A 21,434-nucleotide genomic window follows, 5' to 3' on the forward strand; every position below is an offset into this window, starting at 1 on the left:
AACAAATACTTCCTCCAACCTCCCAGCTGCTATAAACAGAGTCCATGTCAGGCAGATGGCATCCCATAATCCCATGTGTTGTCCTCACCACCCCTGATACTTCCTTCCTGTCCTGTGCAGTTCCCTCACCACACTGTCATGCTGAGACACAGAGTGCTTTCCACCGTGGCCCTGTAGACATCTGTAAGCAGCTGTGGAGATGAAGAAGAGCTGTTGTTGTATCTTCTTCAACAGGTGGGAGGCGTTTCCAGTCCAGGAGAGGTCAGAGGAGATGTGGATGCTCTTGCACTTCCAGACCCTCCATCACTTCCCACAGCATACATAGAGAAGAGTGTGTTGAGTCGTCCTGGACCTCCAGTAATCCACTGACCACCACTGTTTCAGATGTTGGACCTCATCGACCTCACCAAAAAGAAGCGTTTGTGGGACTTTGTTGGGGTAGTTGTGTATTTCTCCAGAAATCTACAGTGAAATTATGAAATATTAATTCTGGTTATAGTATAGATTACCCTTTACTATAATCTGAAGAGATTGTGTTGTCACCTCTCTTGGTTTTGGAGAAATGAATTCCTGAAAGTGGGAGAGACGCATATAATGGATGAGCATTTTGAGGTACTTTGAGCTGTGTATTTCTCCAAAACTGTACAGTAAAATATTAATTGTCCTGGACAATCTAAACCAGCTGATGAGCCATGCATCATCATGTCCCAGCAGATCAGGAGGATCTCTGACTTCTTCCATTGGTGATGTCCTCCAGCTGAACCAAAGCTGCCATCGTTCCACAGTTAGGAGCAACTTTAGCAGATTTTTATGGACATGTGTGATTGTATCCAGCTTGTCCACCTTAGGAACCATCAAACCTGACTTGTTAGGAGTTCATCTGCTGATCCAACACCGTTTTATTCTCAGTGAGAATGAAGGTGTCCCTTAGATGATTCTCATGCATTTATGCTCCTCAGTGCTCAGACCGATGAGCATTTCCATCTACAGGGGACAGAAACAGAGGAAGTTTCACAGTTTCCATCCGACTGACGTTGTTTCCATAATTTTTTGAGGTTATTTCCATCATTTTCTGAGGTGTGTTACGTTATTGAGGCTGAATGTGATTCAATTTCATCGCTCTGGTTTAAACCATAAAAACTTTTTAGTTCTGTGTAGTTTATTATTGTTAAGTAAAACATTTGTGTGGCTTCTGCACATTTTTAACAGCAGGCCAAATGGTTGCGTGGATTTCTGGAGACTTTCACACATAATTAATTTTTATACATGCCTGGTTGTGAATAAACCATTGCACTGTTCATGCATACGCCTCTGGAGTGGCGGAGTTAGTAGTGTGGCGAGAACAATCAAGAGCCTGCAACACACAGCACCCAAAAGCAGCAAAGGACAGGTGGACTTGTCTCCAGAAGGCCGCAGCGGTCCCAGGCAGCCAAATACACTGCATCACCCCAGGGCAGCCATATGCCCCGCACAGAGGTAGGTCATCAGCAAAGAAGGAGCAGCAGCCCCCAGGCACAGGGTGAGATGTAGAGAACTGAGCCACACTGCCAAGCAAGCGTGAGAGTTGACCTCAGAACAGATATCTGGTAAACAACAGTCCATGCTCTTTTTAACACATCAAAGTACAATTAGACACACTCACCTTCTTACAGGGGTCCTGCATAAGTAATGATTCCAGTTGGTATAGGTTGGTAAAACCTGGGTATAATGGGTATTGCTGCATCACAAAACTACAAATCTGTAAATTGTGACCTTAGAATACTTTGTTTACTCTGTATCTTTTTAAATGATAAAACGTTTTGATCTGCTGTGATTATGAATTACAAAAATATTATTTAAAATTAATTATTTAATAATTTATTAAATAATATTTCGGTCTGTTAAGGGTTGTCCTGTGAATACCAGTCCAATAAGGTGGTGGTATTGTAGGAGAAGCAAGATTACCAATTTAAAAATGATGAAGAGACAACTGGTTTCCTCTCAAAGCCGACACGGGGGACCTTTTATTCAGAACACATCTCTGAATACATCTTTATACAAAATCCCAAAGAATCCCAAAATGAGTCAAGATATATATACAACAGTCATATCATTGTTGTGTATGTGAGGCTTTTTGACCAATCAGATGTACCCTTTCACTTATGCACATTTTGGCACTCACAACATTTATTTTCAAGCGCAGTTCCAGGAATACAGAACCAGCAAAACATCTGGTTTATGTGACAGTTTACAATAACAATTCCATTAGCTCATCTGGACCGCTGAACTCTACTGTCAAAGCGACCTGGCAGGATTCAAGATATCATAATTCTTTCCAGCTGGACTATTTCCATCCAACCTACAAGTTAACTTCTAAAATAACCAGTCCATTAGTCTTTCCTCACTCCAAGAACTTTTCCTTATCTAACTTGTTTCCAGACAGGCCTTGCATGCTGCTCAGAGTGACTGTTTCCTTATGCCCAGAACAATCTACACAGAATTCATCTTTACATATGGTAAAAACAATAGTAACATTTTTAATCTACCAAACAAAGCTTTAAGCTTCTACGACCTCTGTCAAAGACTCATGCTGGTGTTTTTTTTTAGTAAAGATTTTCTGGGTGAGAATAGCAGGTCCACCTGGTAAAAACATGTTCACTCTGCTGAGCACTGAATCTAAATCTGAGGTCCAAACTGTGTTCAGTTGAGGTCATTTAGCAGCAAATCAGAGGCAGATATCAGAAGAGGTCAGAAACCTCTTTCATAGCAACAGATCAGGGGCCTGAGTTTTGTGCAGCTCTCAGGAGCTCCTGTAGATTTCTAAGAAACTCTATGGTTTCTGCGTGTGGTGGCTGGTGTGGAAAACAGACTGAGTTATGGCAGTTACAAAGAAACAGGAAACTGTGTGCGTGTGTGTTCCTGTTTTGGCATCACAGTGAGAACCAATTGTCCGATTTCACCATCAAATTGAGGACCATTTGTACCAAAGTGAGGACATCTTGCTGGACCTCACGACCTATTTTGCTAATGGTTAGGTTTAGGACTAAGGTGTGAATTTAGTTTAGATTAAGGTTAGGGTTAGGCATGCACTGGTAATGGTTAGGTTTAGGGTTATTGTCAGGGTTAGGGCATAGAAAGGGTTGAAAATGACTGAAAATCAATGGAAGTCAATGGGAGTCAAAACCATGGTTCTCACTACATATAGCAAAACAAGAGTGTGTGTGTGTTGTACTTGTTGCTGAGTGAGAACCATTTTTCACATTTTAATTGCAAAGTAAGGACATTTTGACAAAATGAGGACATTTTACAGGTCCTCACTTTTCCAAATTCCTTTCTGGGAAAAGGAGTTAGGTTTAGGACTAGGGTATGAATTGAGTTATTGTTAGGGCTAGGGTTAGGTATTAACTGGTTAGGGTTAGGGTTAGTGTTAGGGTCAGGGTTAGGCACTAAAAATCAAGGAAAATGAATGGAAGTCAATGGAAGAAACTGAAAAGTCCTCATAAAGATAGTAAAACACGGATGTGTGTGTGTGTGTGTGTGTGTGTGTGTGTGTGTGTGTGTGTGTGTGTGTGTGTGTGTGTGTGTGTGTGCGTGTCTAAAGGCTGGGGGTCTGATGCACTTCTCTATTTGTTCAAAGTTTAAAGATGTTGATGAGCTGCAGGAAGACGATCAGGTTTAAACCAAGAGTCTTTTCAGTCCTCAATGTTGCCGACCCATTTGGTCCAGTAGGTCTCTGTCACATATGTGGTACCAACCCGAGTGACATGTCAGATGTCTTGGTGATGATTCAATGTTTAAAAGGTTGTGGAGCCACCTGAGAAAAGATACCAGGTTGTCCTCTGCTGTACGGTGGTTCCTACAGTTTTTCTGTCATATCATGTTCTGAAATGTGAACGTGTCTTCCTTCCTGGGATGGAATAGGACAGCTGAGGTTGGACGGAGTTTCTGAAGCCACTGACCCAGAAACAGTTCCTCTAAATACCTGCAGGTCCCATCTGCACCAGAACCCACCTCATTGAGGTTCCCCATCAATGAAACACCAAACTGATCCTCTTGTCTGAACATGGTTGGTTTTACCCTGAGTTTCTACTAAGGTTTAATTAACTTTAACAATGAGAAACACCCAATAATAAACCCAACGTGCTCGGTTAGGAAGGTCCTACAGATCGTTCTGTGAAACAAATGAATCTCAAACCTCTAGAAGAAAAGCTGAAGTAGTTTGGTTTGTTGTCTTTAGCAGAAGCTTTTCTAACATCTCAGCTGAGAAGAAACTTGAACATCTAAAGCATTTAAACAAACAGATGAAAATGTCCTGCAGCTACATGCAGCTTCTGAAAGACGGTCGGTGGATCAGTCAGAAGCATCACATCCTGCTCTCAATGATCACGTGGTTTTCTTCTTCAGTATGTCCATTTGGACTGGTGGGCGGGGCTTCCCTCTCTGTCTCATCTGTTGGGATTTACAGAAAATTACATAAACATCTTGTAGGTGAAGATAGAAGGTACATCAGAGCATAGATCAGGTTGTTGTGACACTTTTCTGTCTCTTTCAGATCAGTAAAACACCTGATGGTCAGTGATGGTAACCTGTTGGTTCTTGACTTACCTTTTAATGACTGAAGCTAAGTGAATATAAGCCAACTGGACCTTCTTTATGTGGTTCTAAGAGACATGTCTACTCTAATCCAGAAGGCTTGGTTAGTTCAGTTGTTCTTCATATCAGATTCACTGAAGCACCTGAAGGAGCTTCATAGTTCAAGGTTGTCCAATCAAATCAGTACCAACTAACAATGGACCAGACCTAACCTCCATACTCTGTACTAACCTTTGACATAACGTGTCAGGAGGCGCGGCCCAGTTAGTCCAATTCCCAGCGCACCAATGGGAGCTGTGGTCAGAATGGCTAACACCGCTAACGTTAGCACAACCAGACCGAACTGAATCGAGGTCTCGTCCCCCTCCTCCCTCGCCATGTCCAACGCCTTGGAGCCAATAGCAGCCTGGTGGGAGGACAGAGAGACATTTTTAAACTCCTGTTGATCAGGGAGGTCCTTGAGGTCAGCATCTGCCTCTAAACATCAGACCTTTTGGATTTTGGAGCAGAGCGGTTGTGATGGACCACTGGTGGGGTCTACCTAAGTCCTTCCAATGTGAATAAGGAACATTTGATGCTTCTTTATGTGGTCATGATGGGACACTGTGAGAACCTGATGCTTCAGGAGGATTTCTAGGATTGAAGTTGTTTTAATTGTACTTTTTGTGTCGTTGTTCTTCAGGTTCTTTAAGGTGATGAAGATGAAGCACTCAAGGTTACTTCAGGGGATTAAATATTCTGTTTGCTATGATTAAAATAAAAATAAATGAAAAGTTCTTTAAATATTGGTTGTGAAAGTGATGTGTGTTGTTAAATGTGTTAATTTATTACTAACACTTTCTCAAAGTCACACCTCCATCAGCTGGGTTTATTGCACTGTAATAAGACAATCATTGACTGGGCCTCAGTGGGTTTTATTATTTCAGGGTTCATTGGTCTCTTTGGTCATATGAGGATATCACAGCTAGACATGAATATCATGAGTGTTAAGAGTTTAAAACATCTTCTGGACCAGTGGTTCTCCACCATGGTCCTCAGGGCCCACTTCATGTTCTGGATGTGTCTCTGCTCCAGCACACCTGATTCAAGTGACTCCAGAACAACTGCTCCAGAGAATTCAGAGGTAATTAATGTACTCCATGAGGTCAGTATAAGTATTAACAGACCTGTACAGTAGCTTTAGGCAGCCAGGCCACTGCGATGAAGACTTTCTCCTTCAGTGTGAAACCTCCAAAATGAACCAGCAGGAAGGTGACGAGAAGACGGATCACCAGACCAATGAGAATGCAGGCCATGCCCAGACCTGACCAGAAACACGAACCATCAGGAGGACTTTAGGGTAAAGGAGCCTCCTCAGAGGCAAGGACATGGAACATTACAGACATTCATAGAAGTGATGCTGGGCAGATTAGAAGCATTAAGTCCATAATCCTGACCGATGTTCTTACTGGGAGGTTCTTACCCACAGTGCTGGGGCTGAGGGATGTTATGGTGATCTCAGCTCCAATCAGACCAAACAGGAGAGGCTGGAACACATCCCAAGACCGACCGACCATAGCTGCCACTGGAGCCTGGAGATACAGTTAGCTTCTTCTATCAGCGTCTATCAGTCCTACAAGCAGCTGAAGAACATTTTAATGGTCTGTGACTGAATGTGACTGCATTCCGGAGCTACAGGTGCTGGTTACAGTGTGCAGGTTTGATCACTATTTGTCAATACTTTTGCTGGACATGAAGGGGAGACACTTTCTTGGTTTCCATTTTTATTCCTACCACTTCCATGGTCTCCTCCAGCAGAGCATGAGCAGATAAACTACCTTAACTCCAGGAATGTAGAGAATCCAGGGGTGGGTAGATGGTTCCAAGCAGGTAGCACCAGGATATAATACTTTAGATGTGAGATAGCAGAAGAAAAATAAACCTGGATGTGAATTACCTTCTCAGTCTTCCACCCCAGAGCAGCCAGGAAGGAAAGTACCAACGTACAGAGACCACCAGCACCAGCAAAACCAATAACATTACTGAAGAAGACCGAAAATATGGACAGACCCAACAACATGAGAGTCCTCCTTAGCACCAGGTCCTCCTGCAGAAAGACAACAGACCTTCAGAGACTACTTCATTTATTATTATTCTAAAAGATTATTCATGATGTCGGACCTGGTCATTGCTCGGGAAGAGGCACAAGAACAGGCCCAGGATCAGTCCAGCTACGATCCCACCAACCACCTCGAGTAGACCTTTGAGGATGTTCATCCAGGTAGAACCTGGAAAAACAAACACAACATGTGTAAAGAAACACGGTAGAACTGAGCAGAATATTAAAGGAGGCATGCCTGACCCGTGGAAAAGGCGATTCCCAAGCAGGTGGAGAATCCTGTTATGGCCAGAATATCATCAAAACTCCCAGCAGCCATCAGCAGCGTTGGGATTCCCTGAAAGGATCACAAGCCTTAAATCTCTGCTCCTCATTGGTTCACTAAAGACCTAAAATGCTACCTTCAGCTTTTACTGGTTTATTTCAACTCATCAGTCAACAGAAACAGTTCTAGCAATCTATGCGGAAGGTCCAACAACCTTTATGTCGTTTCAGTGGTTTATTGTGGAAATATTTAGCTGTTCCTGAGAATCAAGGAGGAACTTGGAGCTGGATCCAATATACGGACAGACAGGCAGAAGAAGCACAGTGAGTTAAAAAGTTTAATAACAAAAGGCAAACACTTAAGCTGTTCATCAAGCAAATCGGGCCGGCATCGACATGGGAAGACCCGGCGGAGAGCAATGACAACTGAAGCAGAACAAAGGTGTGTCAGGGAGACTGACGCAGGTGGACTGAATAAAGCTGGTTAGTGTGTGAGGAGCAGTAGCATGAAACCAGGAAATGACATGAAACAGAAATAACTGAATGTACAAAGAACCTTAACCTGATGAAAATGCAGAAAACGCCTGATAGAAAATAATGTGTTTACATACATACTACAGAATCATGATGTTACCTTCTCCACTCCATATCCTTCCTTCTGTAGGAGCAGCATTGAAGGAACAACAACAGCTGGAGATACTGCTGCCAGTACAAAGCTACACAAAAACACACAGTTCAGTTCTACAGGTTTTACACAACGCTTCAGGTTTATGAATGTGTGCCTGTTTTACCCCAGAATGAAGCCCCAGACCCATGGCAGGCTGAGCAGGAAGTGAGAAACCACAGCAACGATGCAGGCCTCCACCATGCAGGGGCCGACCGCAACACGCACACACACCGCTTTAAGATGGCGCAGCACCTGCAGGGACACAAAACTGAAATATGAGAAGCTGAACCAGGATGTATGGAGACGGTGCAGTGAGGTTCTTTAATGTTTGTACCGAGGGGTCGAGGCCCAGTCCGGCTCTGGTCAGGATGATGGACAGGGCGATGCTCCTAAGAGCTGCTGACCAATGAGTGTCGATGAAGACGGTGTCGTTAACGTAGGGAATGTTACGCAACAGGAGGCCTGCCAGCAGCATTCCTGCAAACACACATGGACACTCCGGTTGGTGCCGCAGCCCCTTTGGGCCCAAAGGGATCAGATGATGGCAGATTAGGACTAGAATCAGTCTGAATGATGGGTTTTACCAAGCAGTGGAGGGAAGGGGGGCAAGGTCGGCAGTTGGATCATTCCCAGCAGCTTCCCTCCCAGAACAGAGCACATAAAGAGGATGACGATCCCAAACAGATTCCCTCCAGGTAAACATTCCCGTCCAGTTATGGACCAGACCGTTCCAAACAGCAGAGCCAACAAACACACTGCAGGCAAAGAAAAATCATGTTCATGTTTACAGTCATTCCCAACATTAGCCATATTTTTATAAGGGCAACATCACTGCAATACAGATTTCATCAGGGTCTGATCTTCTAAGGAAAATGTTAGTGCCTTGCTCAAATTCCTTGGTTTATGACCTGAAACTCTGCAGGACCTGATAAAAGTATTTGAACCCGTTTTGTGTAGTTCTATTATGGACTGGATCTATGGGAAGAGTCAGGACCGATGGTTCTGTTCAGTCTTTGAGAGATGCTCCTCAGCCTCCTCCAGAGCTCTTATATCAGATAACATGAATGCATGAATGAGTTGGTGGAGGTAAATCCAGATGTTTGAGCTGGATTATTTAGATGCAAGTCTTTTCTAGGTTTTGTTATCAGTATTTCACAGTTTAACTGTAGCTTTTAGTATTTTCACGTTTCTAAATGTTTTTACTGTTGTTTTGTAGCACTTTGAGATACTTATATAAATGCTGTTTATTATTATTATTACCTCTAACTCCAAGGTTTGGAACTTCATCTTTATTTTAAGGCCGCTCTGCTCTCCAACACTCCATGGTGACAGCCGGCAGCACATACAATTTACTCATTTAAACAGGGAGATCTCCACCACTTTTACACCTGTTATCCACCTGTTAATCTTTGTAGATGACAAGGGGTCTTACAGTGTGGTTGGCACCCCAGCCATGGGTTACAACATAGATGAACATGGACTCTGAACTGTACATAATCAAAGGCCGGCGTGAACTTTTCTGGAGCTTTCAAAATAAATCATGAACCCACATCCTGCTCAGTGCAGGAAGAGGAGGAGCCAGAGCTAAACAACAACGCCGTGTTCCAACATGGCAGCCTCAATCCGGCTGCAGCTCCCTAAGGGAGGGATACAGCGTGGCCAGAAGGTGCTCCTCAACTTGGATCCAAAGTGACTGATCACATCGATCATTCAACAAAGTTAAGTAATGATCTGCTGTTCAAAATAATAGGCATTCATAAAGGGAGTAATAAGACAAGCGTAGCTTGACTTTCCTTTGAGGCCGGTAGAAGTTACAGAAGCTCCCAAGAGACGTTGCGAACTGAAGCGGTTTTTCCTGGCCCGACAGAGGACAACGGGACCGCAGTCCAGGTAGTGGGAGCTACCCAGCCACGGCCACTGATGTAGCCGAATGTACCTTTATCGTACAGTTCGACTGGGCCTGCTAACCAGCCTTCAAACCCCCCAACCCCCTAGCTACAGAGAGTAACTGCAACGCTAGTCCCTTTGTTCAGTCCACACATGGATAATAGCTTTGCTTCCCTCAACTAATAGCCCAGGAAACCTTTTCCTCAGCACGGTTCACATAAGCGGTAGTGTTTGGGCAGAGAAGATTGGTTTAGAGTTAAATAATCTAAATAATGTTTGTTTAATGACGATGGTTTTTGTTTGTGTTGAGAAAACTCAGCTAACAGACTAGCTGCTCATCTGCTGATGTGTTCTATGTTGTGTTTTAAAGTTAAGACAAACTTTATTTAAAGGATGTTTTTTAACAATAATCGGCCATAACGTGCCATCAACACCTATGCATTTTCATTATTTTATTAATGGTATTTTAAAGGTATATGTTTGACTTTAAGAAAGCTATAGGCTTCCCTTTTGTTAGGTCCAACCATTAACAGCTAAAGTAAAACGTGACTTGCCGCCATCTTATGAGTCCTTAGGCTTCTTCGTCAGCAGATGAGGACCAGTCAAGAATCCTTTATCCAGAACATTTGTTGGTTGTTATTCAAAATAATCACTAAGAATTAGTCACCCAGAAGGTTGGTTTTATTCAGCAAATAATTTTTTTAAATCTAATTTTATCAAAATAATGTTTTATTTCATCTTTCATTGTGAATAGTTGTTTGAATGTATACCAATTGTTGTTCTAAGTTAGTTCTAAGGTTCATCTAACCTCATTTCTAGGTTCTTTAAGATAATCCTTGGTTCTCAAACATAAATAACATTGAAAGGTAAATATTCATTTCATTGGTCAGGGCTATTAACCATTTTTAGTGATTCCCTTGCTTCATTTGTGCATAGTTCTTCAATTTCTTTATTCAGTCATTCTGCTTGGTAGTTTAGTTAGGTTGTTCTAGGATACTAAAGAGTTTGTTGATTGAAATATGTTTGACTTTGACTTCGTTGAATTATTGTTGTTAATAAATTCTTGTGTTTTAAGAAATTGTGTGAATTTATTCCATGTATGTGCAGAGTTTTGCTGTTCAGTAATGCCAGAGCTCGATTCTACCCTTTCTCTATTGTCCTAATGCCAACTCCTTATTGGCACCTTATTTACTGAACACTGAACAGACCCAATTATTATTTAATAAAAATATTAAAATATTAATACTAATATTAAATAATATAATCATAATAATAATCACAACAGTGTGGCTATAGCAGTGGGGGTCATACAGTGGATCCTACAGTGGGTCTTACAAACCCGTTTTCCACCAACTCAGTTTGGAGCCCGTTCCAGTTCCGGAACGTGATTTCGAACCAGTGACGCGTGTTTCCACCAATAAAAAACATGAACTCTGGTTCACCTCAGGCAGCACAGAATACTTGTTATCTGCATGAACTGTAACACCATCTCTGGGCGTTCGAAGCTAAAGACATTAGAGGCAACAAGCCCCGCCACGAAGACAAAGGACCTACCATATAAAAATTAAAATGTTTGAAAAAACATAGTAAACATGCATTGTATAACTACTCGTTTCTGTTACAATTGAAGATGCTGAACATATGCAAATGTAACATTGTGCATTTTCTGGCACAGTGTCCTTATTTAAGGAGATCACACTATTAGGTCTAGTTTATGGATGACCTTTATGCCTTAAAATTCAATTCAATTCAGTTTATTTATATAGCGCCAATTCACAACACATGTTGTCTCAAGGCTCTTCACAGCAGTCAGGTTCATACATTCCAAGTAATACAGTCGGAGTTAGCTTTTTATTCAAATTGGATAAAAAGTTTTTCTATCTAAGGAAACCCAGCAGATTGCATCCAGTCAGTGACTTGCAGCATTCACTCCTCCTGGATGAGCATGTAGAGACAGTGGACAGTCACTGGTGTTGACTTTGCAGCAATCCCTCATACTGAACATGCATGTAGCGACAGTGGAGAGGAAATACTTCCTTTTAACAGGAAGAAACCTCCAGCAGAACCAGAACCAGGCTCAGTGTGAGCGGCCATCTGTCACGACCAACTGGGGGTTTGAGAGAACAGAGCAGAGACACACAAAGAATACAGAAGCACTGATCCAGGAGTACTTTCTATGGGAAGGAAAAGTAAATGTTAATGGATGTAGCTCCTTTAGTCATTTCATCTAGAAAGAAAGAACAGATAAACTCTGAGCCAGTTTTCAAGATTAGAGTCTGAAAGAGAGCACATAGAGTTCAATTCAATTCAATTCAATTCAAAGATACTTTATTGATCCCCGAGGGGAAATTAGAATTCCAGTACAACCCATCCAAACATACATCATGATACAAGACAATGGGGGGACGGGTCACCGAGGCTTTGCTGCCCACTCACAGGTGCTGCCCTTGCTAGATTAGAAAAGAGGCCACATTAGGTAAGTAGAGGGAAATAAAATCATATTTCACACTTTATCCTTAGCAGGATACAGTTTGAGATTGCAAAAAACCTCAGCACAAAGAAGCAACAAATTTACAAAACAACATCATGCCGGGAACGGTGAAGGTGGTGTGAGGGGTGCAAATGTTTATATTGAGCACGTGTGTGTGTGCAAGTGAGTGTGTGCAAGTAAGTCCATGAAGCACTGTCACAGAGGCCATTGTCCTTGATGTTACAATGGAATGTTCATCAACCGGCCAAGTTCTGAGCAGGTCCACAGGTGTCCTCAGGGAAGGGAGGGAGCAGAGCGTCATGTTTACATAACTTCCAGGAGAAGTTGAAGATAGCCAGCCATCAAGGCCGCGCAGGGGAGCCAGATTCAGAAAAACAATAATTATTTGGGTTAGGCTGACTCTTAATTTTCCATCAGCCTTGAGAGTCTCGCTGGTTCTTCTCAAAGGCGAATCCAAACAGCCAAATTCCTGGTCTTTCTGCCAGATCCGAGCGAACAACTTTCTCCAAGATTTATCCCATTTCACCCCTGAGTCCAGGAACCGCAACCTGCCTGCGATCCTGTGTAAGGATCACATCCAGTCTGCGATTCAGCTCACGTAACATCTCAGTCTGAGTGCTGATCGCCCTGAAGATCCCATCATACATGCCAGGCAGCCTCACAATTGCCAGAACAGCTGCTGACATTCTCCGAATTTCTCGATATGCCAGGTAACCGCTGACTCCAAAAAGCAGAAATCCTGATATCAAACATCCAATTATATACACATCTTCCACATCCTCGACTGACATTATTGACAGACACACAATCCTCCACTTCTGCCAGGAGTCCATCGTGTATCCGGAGAAAAATGTCCCGTCCGGGCAAGTGGGCTCTCCCGACCCATTTCTTCTCGTCGAGAAAATTTGATCAATTGCATTGAGAGACCAGTTGACCAAATCCATATTTTGGAAGAATTTGGAAGATGTGCAAAAAGAGGCTCCAAAAAAAAGACAAGACACAGAGCTGAAGCAGGGCAGATATGGGAGGGGTGCGGGAGACAGAGAAAAAGTGTCCACCTCCACCAAGAGCAGGAAAAAGAAGAGTTAGAAGAGTTAGTTACAGTAGAAGCTCAGTCAGTTGCCATGTCTAGGAGAGAGAAAGGGTTAAACACTGAAAGACAGGGCCATGTGGATCATTGGTAGAGGGTGAGCATTAAGTTGTTGCCAGCAGAAGCTTGGACGATGCCCCTCTCCACAAAGGTGTCACAGGTAGACACAGAGTCAGGCCAGGTGTAGCTTCTAGGAAGAGAAAAGAGAGAGAACATAAAGTTAGAAGCTGAAATAACAGCAAATAATGCAAAATTGGAGAGTAGTGTGAGAATGTAGCAAAGAGGGTGAAAGTGGTCGTTATGTCCTCCAGCAGCCTAAGTCTATAGCAGCATAACTACAGAGATAGTTTCAGTTCAGATTATTTAGTTAAACAGCGCTTTTACAACAATGTCGTCTCAAGGAACCTCACAAAGGGTCCCACTGATGGTCATTGTTATACTAAAAACCACAAGGATTGGGATACCTCTCTCTGTCAGACTGATTATAACCATTGGAAAAGAGAAGGGGTCATACAGGTAGCAGAAATGGAGGGTGTGTTTGCACCTCAACCATAACTGAGTCGGTTTAGGCTAAACCTGACTCCCCCTTACTCCATCCAACAGGGAGGGAGGAAGACGGAGGTAAAAATAAGGAAGATAGCTCAGGATAAACTAAGCCACTCTAACTATAAGCTTTATCAAAAAGGAAAGTTTTAAGCCTAGCCTTAAAAGTAGACAGGGTGTCTGCCTCACGGACTAAAACTGGGAGCTGGTTCCACAGGAGAGGAACCTGATAACTAAAGGATCTGCCTCCCATTCTACTTCTAGAGACTCTAGGAACCACCAGTAAACCTGCAGTCTGAGAACAAAGTGCTCTGTTAGGAACATATGGACCAATCAGATCTCTGATGAATGATGGAGCTAGATCATTAAGGGCTTTATATGTGAGGAGGAGAATTTTAAATTCTATTCTGGATTTAACAGGGAACCAATGAAGACTGCACACAGCTGAGCAAGCTCCACTGTCTCGCTACCAAGCTTTCCCCCCCTAGTTGTGTAACACCCACTGTTGATGACTCATGCTTGTTTTCCAAAACTGGTGGAAACGCACATCGGTCCTCAACAAACACCAAAGTTTGAAGGTACCCAAACTGAACTGGTTTAAAAATGAGAGTTCCTTCTGTGGAAAAACAGTGGGTCTTATAGTAGGGGTTAGTGGGGGTCTTACAGTGAAGGTCTAACAGTGGTGGTGAATGTCTGTGCAACAGTGGGTGGCTGTCACCTTTTGTAAGGAGCAGGTTGATAAGTCCCTTTGGTCGTGGACATCGATCCTTCAGAGTAATACATGTTGCACAGCAGAACGAAGACAAGTCTGACATCTTCATCTGAAGACAAACCAGGACAGAGACAATACAGAACAACTGTAAAGTTGGACATTATCTTTTCTTCACCCAAATACTAAGATGCCTCGGAGACTGAGGAAATCTTTAGGTATAAAAATGATACACACATAATAATCAATATTAATGGATGACTTCAAAGTATTTAGTAACAGTCCCCGTTAGACTGTGAAAGCAGTCCTCGGTTTGATTCCCAGACGGGGGTCTTTCTGCATGGAGTTTGCATGTTCTCCCTGTGCATGCGTAAGTTCTCACCGGGTACTCCAGCTTCCTCCCACAGTCCAAAGACATGCCTGTTAGGTTAATTGGTCAATCTAAATTGCCCTTAGGTGTATGAATGAGTGTGTGCTTGGTTGTTTGTGTGTTGCCCTGCGATGGACTGGTGACCTGTCCAGGGTGTACCCCGCCTTTCGCCCATGGAGTGCTGGAGATAGGCACCAGCTCCCCCGTGACCCACTATGGAATAAGCGGTAGAAAATGACTGAATGACCTTTGGTCCCCGGATCTCACCCTGATCACACATTTTATTTTACAGCCTAAACAGAGGGCTTAAAAACCTCTGAATATGAAAAGAGCTGCAGTGAAATAATCCCTTCAGAGAAATGATGTTCCTGCTGTGATCATAAGACCAGGAGAGACCGATGAGATATCAAAGATGTGGTTAATTAACATTAAATCAATGATTCAAATGTGATAATGATTCTTTATATGGAACAGAAATACATGAACCTTTTTTCTCTAACCTGATGAGAACTAATTCAGCTCAAAGATGAAGGTCTTTAACTTGATGCTTAAAGACTCTGTACATGTTGATGGATCCATCCTGCTGCTGGTTTGGATCATCTCCCTCCATGAGGTCAGATCTGATCTAATTTAATTTAGACCTAAATGATCACATGAGGTCAGATCTGATGGATCCATCTCTGAACGTGAAATTTAATTTCAGAATCAGATTTAGCTTTATTGCCAAGTTCGTACATACAACAAACAAGGAATTTGACTCCGGTACACTTTGCTCTGTGGGTTTTTTTTTTTTTTTGGGGTTTTGCATTATAAGATATATTCTGCATATATCTTTATGTCCTTAAATACAATATACAAGGTGGAATTGCAACTTCAGTATGAGGTTGTTTGGTCAGTCAGTCATTTTCTACTGCTTATTCCATAGTGGGTCACAGGGAAGCTGGTGCCTATCTCCAGCAGTCTATGGGCGAGAGGGAGGTACAACCCGGACAGGTCGCCAGTCCATCACAGGGCAACACACAACCAACCACACACACTCATTCATACACCTAAGGGCAATTTAGAGAGACCAATTAACCTAACAGGCATGTCTTTGGACTGTGGGAAGAAGCCAGAGTACCCAGTGAGAACCCACACATGCACGGGGAGAACATGCAAACTCCATGCAGAAACAACCCCAGCTGGGAATCAAACCTAGGACCTTCTTACCTTCTTGTTGCAAGGCAACAGTGCTACCAACTGCACCACCGTGCAGCACCCAGGTTGTTTGGTAATGTATTAAATGTTTATCAGAGAAACAGCCTGGGGGAAGAAACTGTCTCTGTGGCGGCTGGTTTTAGTAAACAATTAACAGTAATTTAGACCTAAATGATCACACCTCATACATGACTGCAGAGTTCACCTGTACACATGTCTTTAAAACAAGTGTCCAAATGTCTGCTAAACATCTCAGAGGGTTTCAATCTCACCTTGTCCATGTCTTCTGCTTCGTCTGTCAGGAAGAACGCTGATCTCTCTCTCTTCCTGGTTATCCTGAACTTTGCTCTGTCCCTGGACCACACAGACAGCCAACCTTTCTGGGTAAATGATCTTCAGCTGACCCATAATGTGGGTGAGCACATGTTCTAAGCTGTTAGAGGTTGGAGATAACCGAAGAATCTTCTACATTGTAAAAAAAAAAGTCAGTAAAAAATACAGCAAAAGACCGTGAAATAGCAACAGTAAAAGACCATAAAGACAAAAATGTTCTTCTCCTGTATTAAATACATAAAATAACAGTTAATTGGGAAACTTGAAAATAATGTTTAATTTTACTGTAGAAAATTGTGAAAATTAGAATTATTTAAAGTGAAAACAAATAAATATGCATACATTTTATAAGAAAATACTATAATGATAGAAATATCTAAAAACCTTAAATTTTACTGAATTATTTGGGTAAAACTGCAGCTTATGGAGTTGTGCACATTCAGATTTACGGTATAGACGTGTTGATTGTGAAGCAAACACAAGCCTTCATTTTTACAGCAGCAAAATGTAAAAAGAAGATATGGTCCACTGTAAAATTGTCAACAGCAAATGTTTTAAAAAGAGGAGATCTCAGCAGAAAAATACCAAAAAATTAAAATAACATTTTATAATAAACATTTAATTTCTACAAATGACAAAATAGTGAAACAAATAGATAGTATCCTTTTTGTTTTTAATAGTTCTCAATTTTCTGTTTCTTTATTTACAGAAAAAAGAAAAGTAGAGTATATTTCTGTTAATCAGACCACCTTTATGTGCCTTAAATCTCCAGTTGGTGTGATGGTTGTTGATTTAGAGCTGAACTGCTGGTTTACTGTTTAAACGCGCTTTATAAGTCTTTCACTGTGACATTTTGAATTGCAGAGCCTCAAATTGGAAGAAAAGAAAAATTTGTTTTCTGGTAGGACCTCCTCTCCTGAAAGATATTATCCAATTGACGACGTTACGGAGCGTTTTGACCAATAGCGTGACGCGCTGCTGAGCTGTGTACAGACCGCTCTTTTTGCCAGCCGGAGGAGACATCCTGTCCATCATTCCTCAACCACGTTAACGACGCGGCTTGCGACCTTGTGCCAGCGCCATTGTGGCTGCTCACATTTAACGTCTTGGAGCATTTTCCACACCCCGACTGCCCAAAAGTTCTAGGTGAAGTGAGTACATCTGTCCAGTCTTGAGGGAAAACATAATTTGAAGTTCGTTTCAATTATTTCAGATGTCATTTTATTGTTACTTTGAGTTTGCTAGGTTGGGCGGCTATTTTTATCAGTTATAAAAAACCCACCAACACAGTTTTGACTGAGTACTTGATTTTGTGTTATCTTTGTGTTGGAGAGGAATTTATTGCACTGAACGTGTGCGAAGTGTATGTTCATTTTGGTTCAGTTTACCTAAGAACCTTGGAAAAATGGTTTGTGGTGTTTGTCAGGTTCAAACAACCTAAAATACTTATAACATCACAAAAAGAAGAGAAAGACAAATAATTAGTTACTTTACTCACTGCGAGGAGAACAGACAGAGATGTGTTTCAGTTACAAATCTCCTACCTCTCTGAAAACCATCTGTCCGTTCCTCTCTTTTTATTATTTTTCAGGGTCCCTAGTTACAAAGAACATTACTCTCTAAAGGATGGGAGAAACAGCTGCATCATAAACAGGTCATAAACACCATTATCTTGTAACAACACACTTCCACAAGATAAATCTATATTCAATTATTCCAACACCCATCTTCACACTAAAGGCACTTTACAGTAGTATCTATCTATCTATCTATCTATCTATCTATCTATCTATCTATCTATCTATCTATCTATCTATCTATCTATCTATCTATCTATCTATCTATCTATCTATCTATCTATCTATCTATCTATCTATCTATCTATCTATCTATCTATCTATCGTGTGACTGAATCTTCTGCTTTGTAATTTGTGTTTTTCTTTGCTCAGTTTCACCAATAGGGGGCGACAGGCAGGAGCCCATAGAAGCCCAACATTGTCATTGGGCTGTTTTCATTATAAAGATGAGAACAACATACAAGCGTCAGAGTGAAGAGAAATTAGATCAAGTGAAGAAAATCTACAGGAGCAAATAATTTCACAATGAACCACAGCCAGAAAGGAGGACAGGACGTGTCACGATGCCCCTAACCCACAGCTAGCTCCATCTGGGTGGAGGTTGTGGAGTTAAATCTAAACTCCTGCATGTTCGTTTGTTTGGTAAAGCTAAGACATCCTATACTGTTACTAATAAAACAAAGTAATAATAGAAACACGGAGACTGCGCGGTCTTTAGATGCCTGTACAGGGAGAAGCTCATCCTCTGAAACTTCTGATTACTTCCCCAAGAACAGCAGTTTTTATTCAAAAGCCAGGCATGTACAAAAATACATTTTAATCGAGTGTCTGATTTCATATCTGGCTGTCTGACACCCATTCAGCTGACTTTTCAACACTTCCTGTTTTTCTACCTTTGACCTTTAATTACATATGTAGAAATACAAAAATATCTGTTATCATTGGGCAAAAGTCTTGCGTATAAAAATATCTTGTTGTCACTGGGCAAAAGTAAGTCTTAGTCAAACACACACATTATTAAACATACTTAAACATAGCAATTCAAATCCTATACGCATAGCATGAATATTTTCCAACAATTTCCCCTTTTTGAAGTCTGTTAAGACTTCACTCTCTAATTCCCCACAGGTTATATTTTAAGCAACTTTAAATCTTCAGCATGCCTTCCTGCTCCTCATCATCATTCCTGGTAACACTTGTGAGTAATATAATCTTTGATACCTGTCAAAAAATTAACAGAGACACAAAAGGTTTAGTTCAGTATTTTTTTTAATTCAGTTCTGTTCTGGGTGGGAGAGCAGCTACAACCACCCTGTGAGAGAGAAGCTCAATCATTTCCGCCTCTTCTGCTGTATGCTGTCCTGGTCGTCGTCTTCAACTCACAGGTGTAGACTGACCTGGAGCCTGAGATTCATGCCAGGGGATTATTCTGCCCCTATGTGGGTATGAATACTTTTGCAGATTGTTGAACCCAAGGTGTAGACTAACCTATGGGTATGATGACTTCTCCTCACCCCTAGGAGATTATTCTGCCCCTTCTGTAGGGAGAGGAGGTGGCTCTTCTGTTGTCGTGTTCTCTCTCAGGTTTTCCTGGACTGAGAGACCTCTGTGGATTCTCGGCTGCGGTGCACTGACCCCAATGGCACCAGGTGTCACCTTTACCTTTGAGCCTCACCGCATGATAGGTTCTTTCTGTGACCTGGAATGGACCCGTCCACCTGGGTTCTGACCACTTTCTTTTGATCACCTTCACTTGATGCTCAGATGGGAAGCAAAAACAAGGATTCCAATTCCAAACTAAATCAGTTCATTCAAAACTTTTACACTGAAGTTATCGCCCATGTTTTCCAATTTAGATGTATTACAGTAAATCTTTATCATGCATTTGTAGTCAAATTGAAGATAGCTACCAGGACTGTGTCTGACAGTTGGAAACCATTGAAAATGTCACAAATGTTGGTTTAAAACAAAAACTGATGAGGGATAAAGACTTAAAAACAGGTCTTCTGATCTGATTATGTTGAAATAGTAAGCATGGGATTCTATGTGCTTTGTTGATTAACAGAAAATACAGATGACACACAAACCAAAATGTAACATTTTTTAACATTTAGTATAGGAATTTAAAGTGTTTCATGAAAACTAGATATTGGAGGGGGTTTATAGGATATTTATTCACATTAAAGGTGATTCCTGGATGCATCATAAATGCAAAATTGTCAGTCTGAGAAATGAATTTACTATAAATTTGAAAATATCCTCATATTATAATTATTTCTTGCAAACCCTAAGTGGTAAAAAAAAAATTAGCACAACATATGACAGCTTCATTGATCCAAACAAACTTGTTAAAAAAGTCTAAATAAATGTTTTTTATCACTTAAGAATAACGTTAACGGGTGTTTACACTTAAGACTTTTAAATATTATTTCAGTTTCAGATGCTGTAAGTAAATGCTTTAAAAAGAAAAACTACTAAACACAAAGCAAATTCTTTAAATGACACATTTAAAATTACAATAATCATTGAAATATATTTGGCAACTTGATGCAAAAAAACATTTACAGGTCCTTCTCAAAATATTAGCATATTGTGATAAAGTTCATTATTTTCCATAATGTAATGATGAAAATTTAACATTCATATATTTTAGATTCATTGCACACTAACTGAAATATTTCAGGTCTTTTATTGTCTTAATACGGATGATTTTGGCATACAGCTCATGAAAACCCAAAATTCCTATCTCACAAAATTAGCATATTATTAAAAGGGTCTCTAAACGAGCTATGAACCTAATCATCTGAATCAACGAGTTAACTCTAAACACCTGCAAAAGATTCCTGAGGCCTTTAAAACTCCCAGCCTGGTTCATCACTCAAAACCCCAATCATGGGTAAGACTGCCGACCTGACTGCTGTCCAGAAGGCCACTATTGACACCCTCAAGCAAGAGGGTAAGACACAGAAAGACATTTCTGAACGAATAGGCTGTTCCCAGAGTGCTGTATCAAGGCACCTCAGTGGGAAGTCTGTGGGAAGGAAAAAGTGTGGCAGAAAATGCTGCACAACGAGAAGAGGTGACCGGACCTTGAGGAAGATTGTGGAGAAGGGCCGATTCCAGACCTTGGGGGACCTGCGGAAGCAGTGGACTGAGTCTGGAGTAGAAACATCCAGAGCCACCGTGCACAGGCGTGTGCAGGAAATGGGCTACAGGTGCCGCATTCCCCAGGTCAAGCCACTTTTGAACCAGAAACAGCGGCAGAAGCGCCTGACCTGGGCTACAGAGAAGCAGCACTGGACTGTTGCTCAGTGGTCCAAAGTACTTTTTTCGGATGAAAGCAAATTCTCCATGTCATTCGGAAATCAAGGTGCCAGAGTCTGGAGGAAGACTGGGGAGAAGGAAATGCCAAAATGCCAGAAGTCCAGTGTCAAGTACCCACAGTCAGTGATGGTCTGGGGTGCCGTGTCAGCTGCTGGTGTTGGTCCACTGTGTTTTATCAAGGGCAGGGTCAATGCAGCTAGCTATCAGGAGATTTTGGAGCACTTCATGCTTCCATCTGCTGAAAAGCTTTATGGAGATGAAGATTTCATTTTTCAGCACGACCTGGCACCTGCTCACAGTGCCAAAACCACT

At 41.7% G+C, this 21,434-nt stretch overlaps 1 protein-coding gene across 1 annotated transcript; it reads right to left on the minus strand.

Moving 5' to 3' along the window:
- Window positions 1–4,032: 4,032 nt before the first annotated feature.
- LOC124880570 (sodium/hydrogen exchanger 9B2-like) lies at window positions 4,033–16,280 on the minus strand. The gene is made up of 13 exons (XM_047385819.1): window positions 16,161–16,280; window positions 14,331–14,433; window positions 8,186–8,356; window positions 7,936–8,078; window positions 7,726–7,853; window positions 7,569–7,650; window positions 6,914–7,007; window positions 6,733–6,839; window positions 6,509–6,658; window positions 6,035–6,143; window positions 5,739–5,875; window positions 4,804–4,978; window positions 4,033–4,428 (listed from the first exon to the last, which is right to left on the minus strand). Exons 1-13 carry the CDS (start codon window positions 16,167–16,169, stop codon window positions 4,343–4,345), a joined length of 1,494 nt encoding a protein of 497 aa, XP_047241775.1. The 5' UTR covers window positions 16,170–16,280; the 3' UTR covers window positions 4,033–4,342.
- Window positions 16,281–21,434: the final 5,154 nt, after the last annotated feature.

Source organism: Girardinichthys multiradiatus, chromosome 14, assembly GCF_021462225.1.
Source record: "Girardinichthys multiradiatus isolate DD_20200921_A chromosome 14, DD_fGirMul_XY1, whole genome shotgun sequence".
NCBI lineage: Eukaryota > Metazoa > Chordata > Actinopteri > Cyprinodontiformes > Goodeidae > Girardinichthys > Girardinichthys multiradiatus.

Excerpts from the sequence above, each read along its gene's own strand:
- LOC124880570 (XM_047385819.1), bottom strand. Across the intron at positions 7,854-7,935 it reads GACTGGGCCTCGACCCCTCG|GTGCTGCGCCATCTTAAAGC; the intron begins GTACAAACATTA and ends GTGTCCCTGCAG. Across the intron at positions 4,429-4,803 it reads CCTGACACGTTATGTCAAAG|ATGAGACAGAGAGGGAAGCC; the intron begins GTTAGTACAGAG and ends AAATCCCAACAG.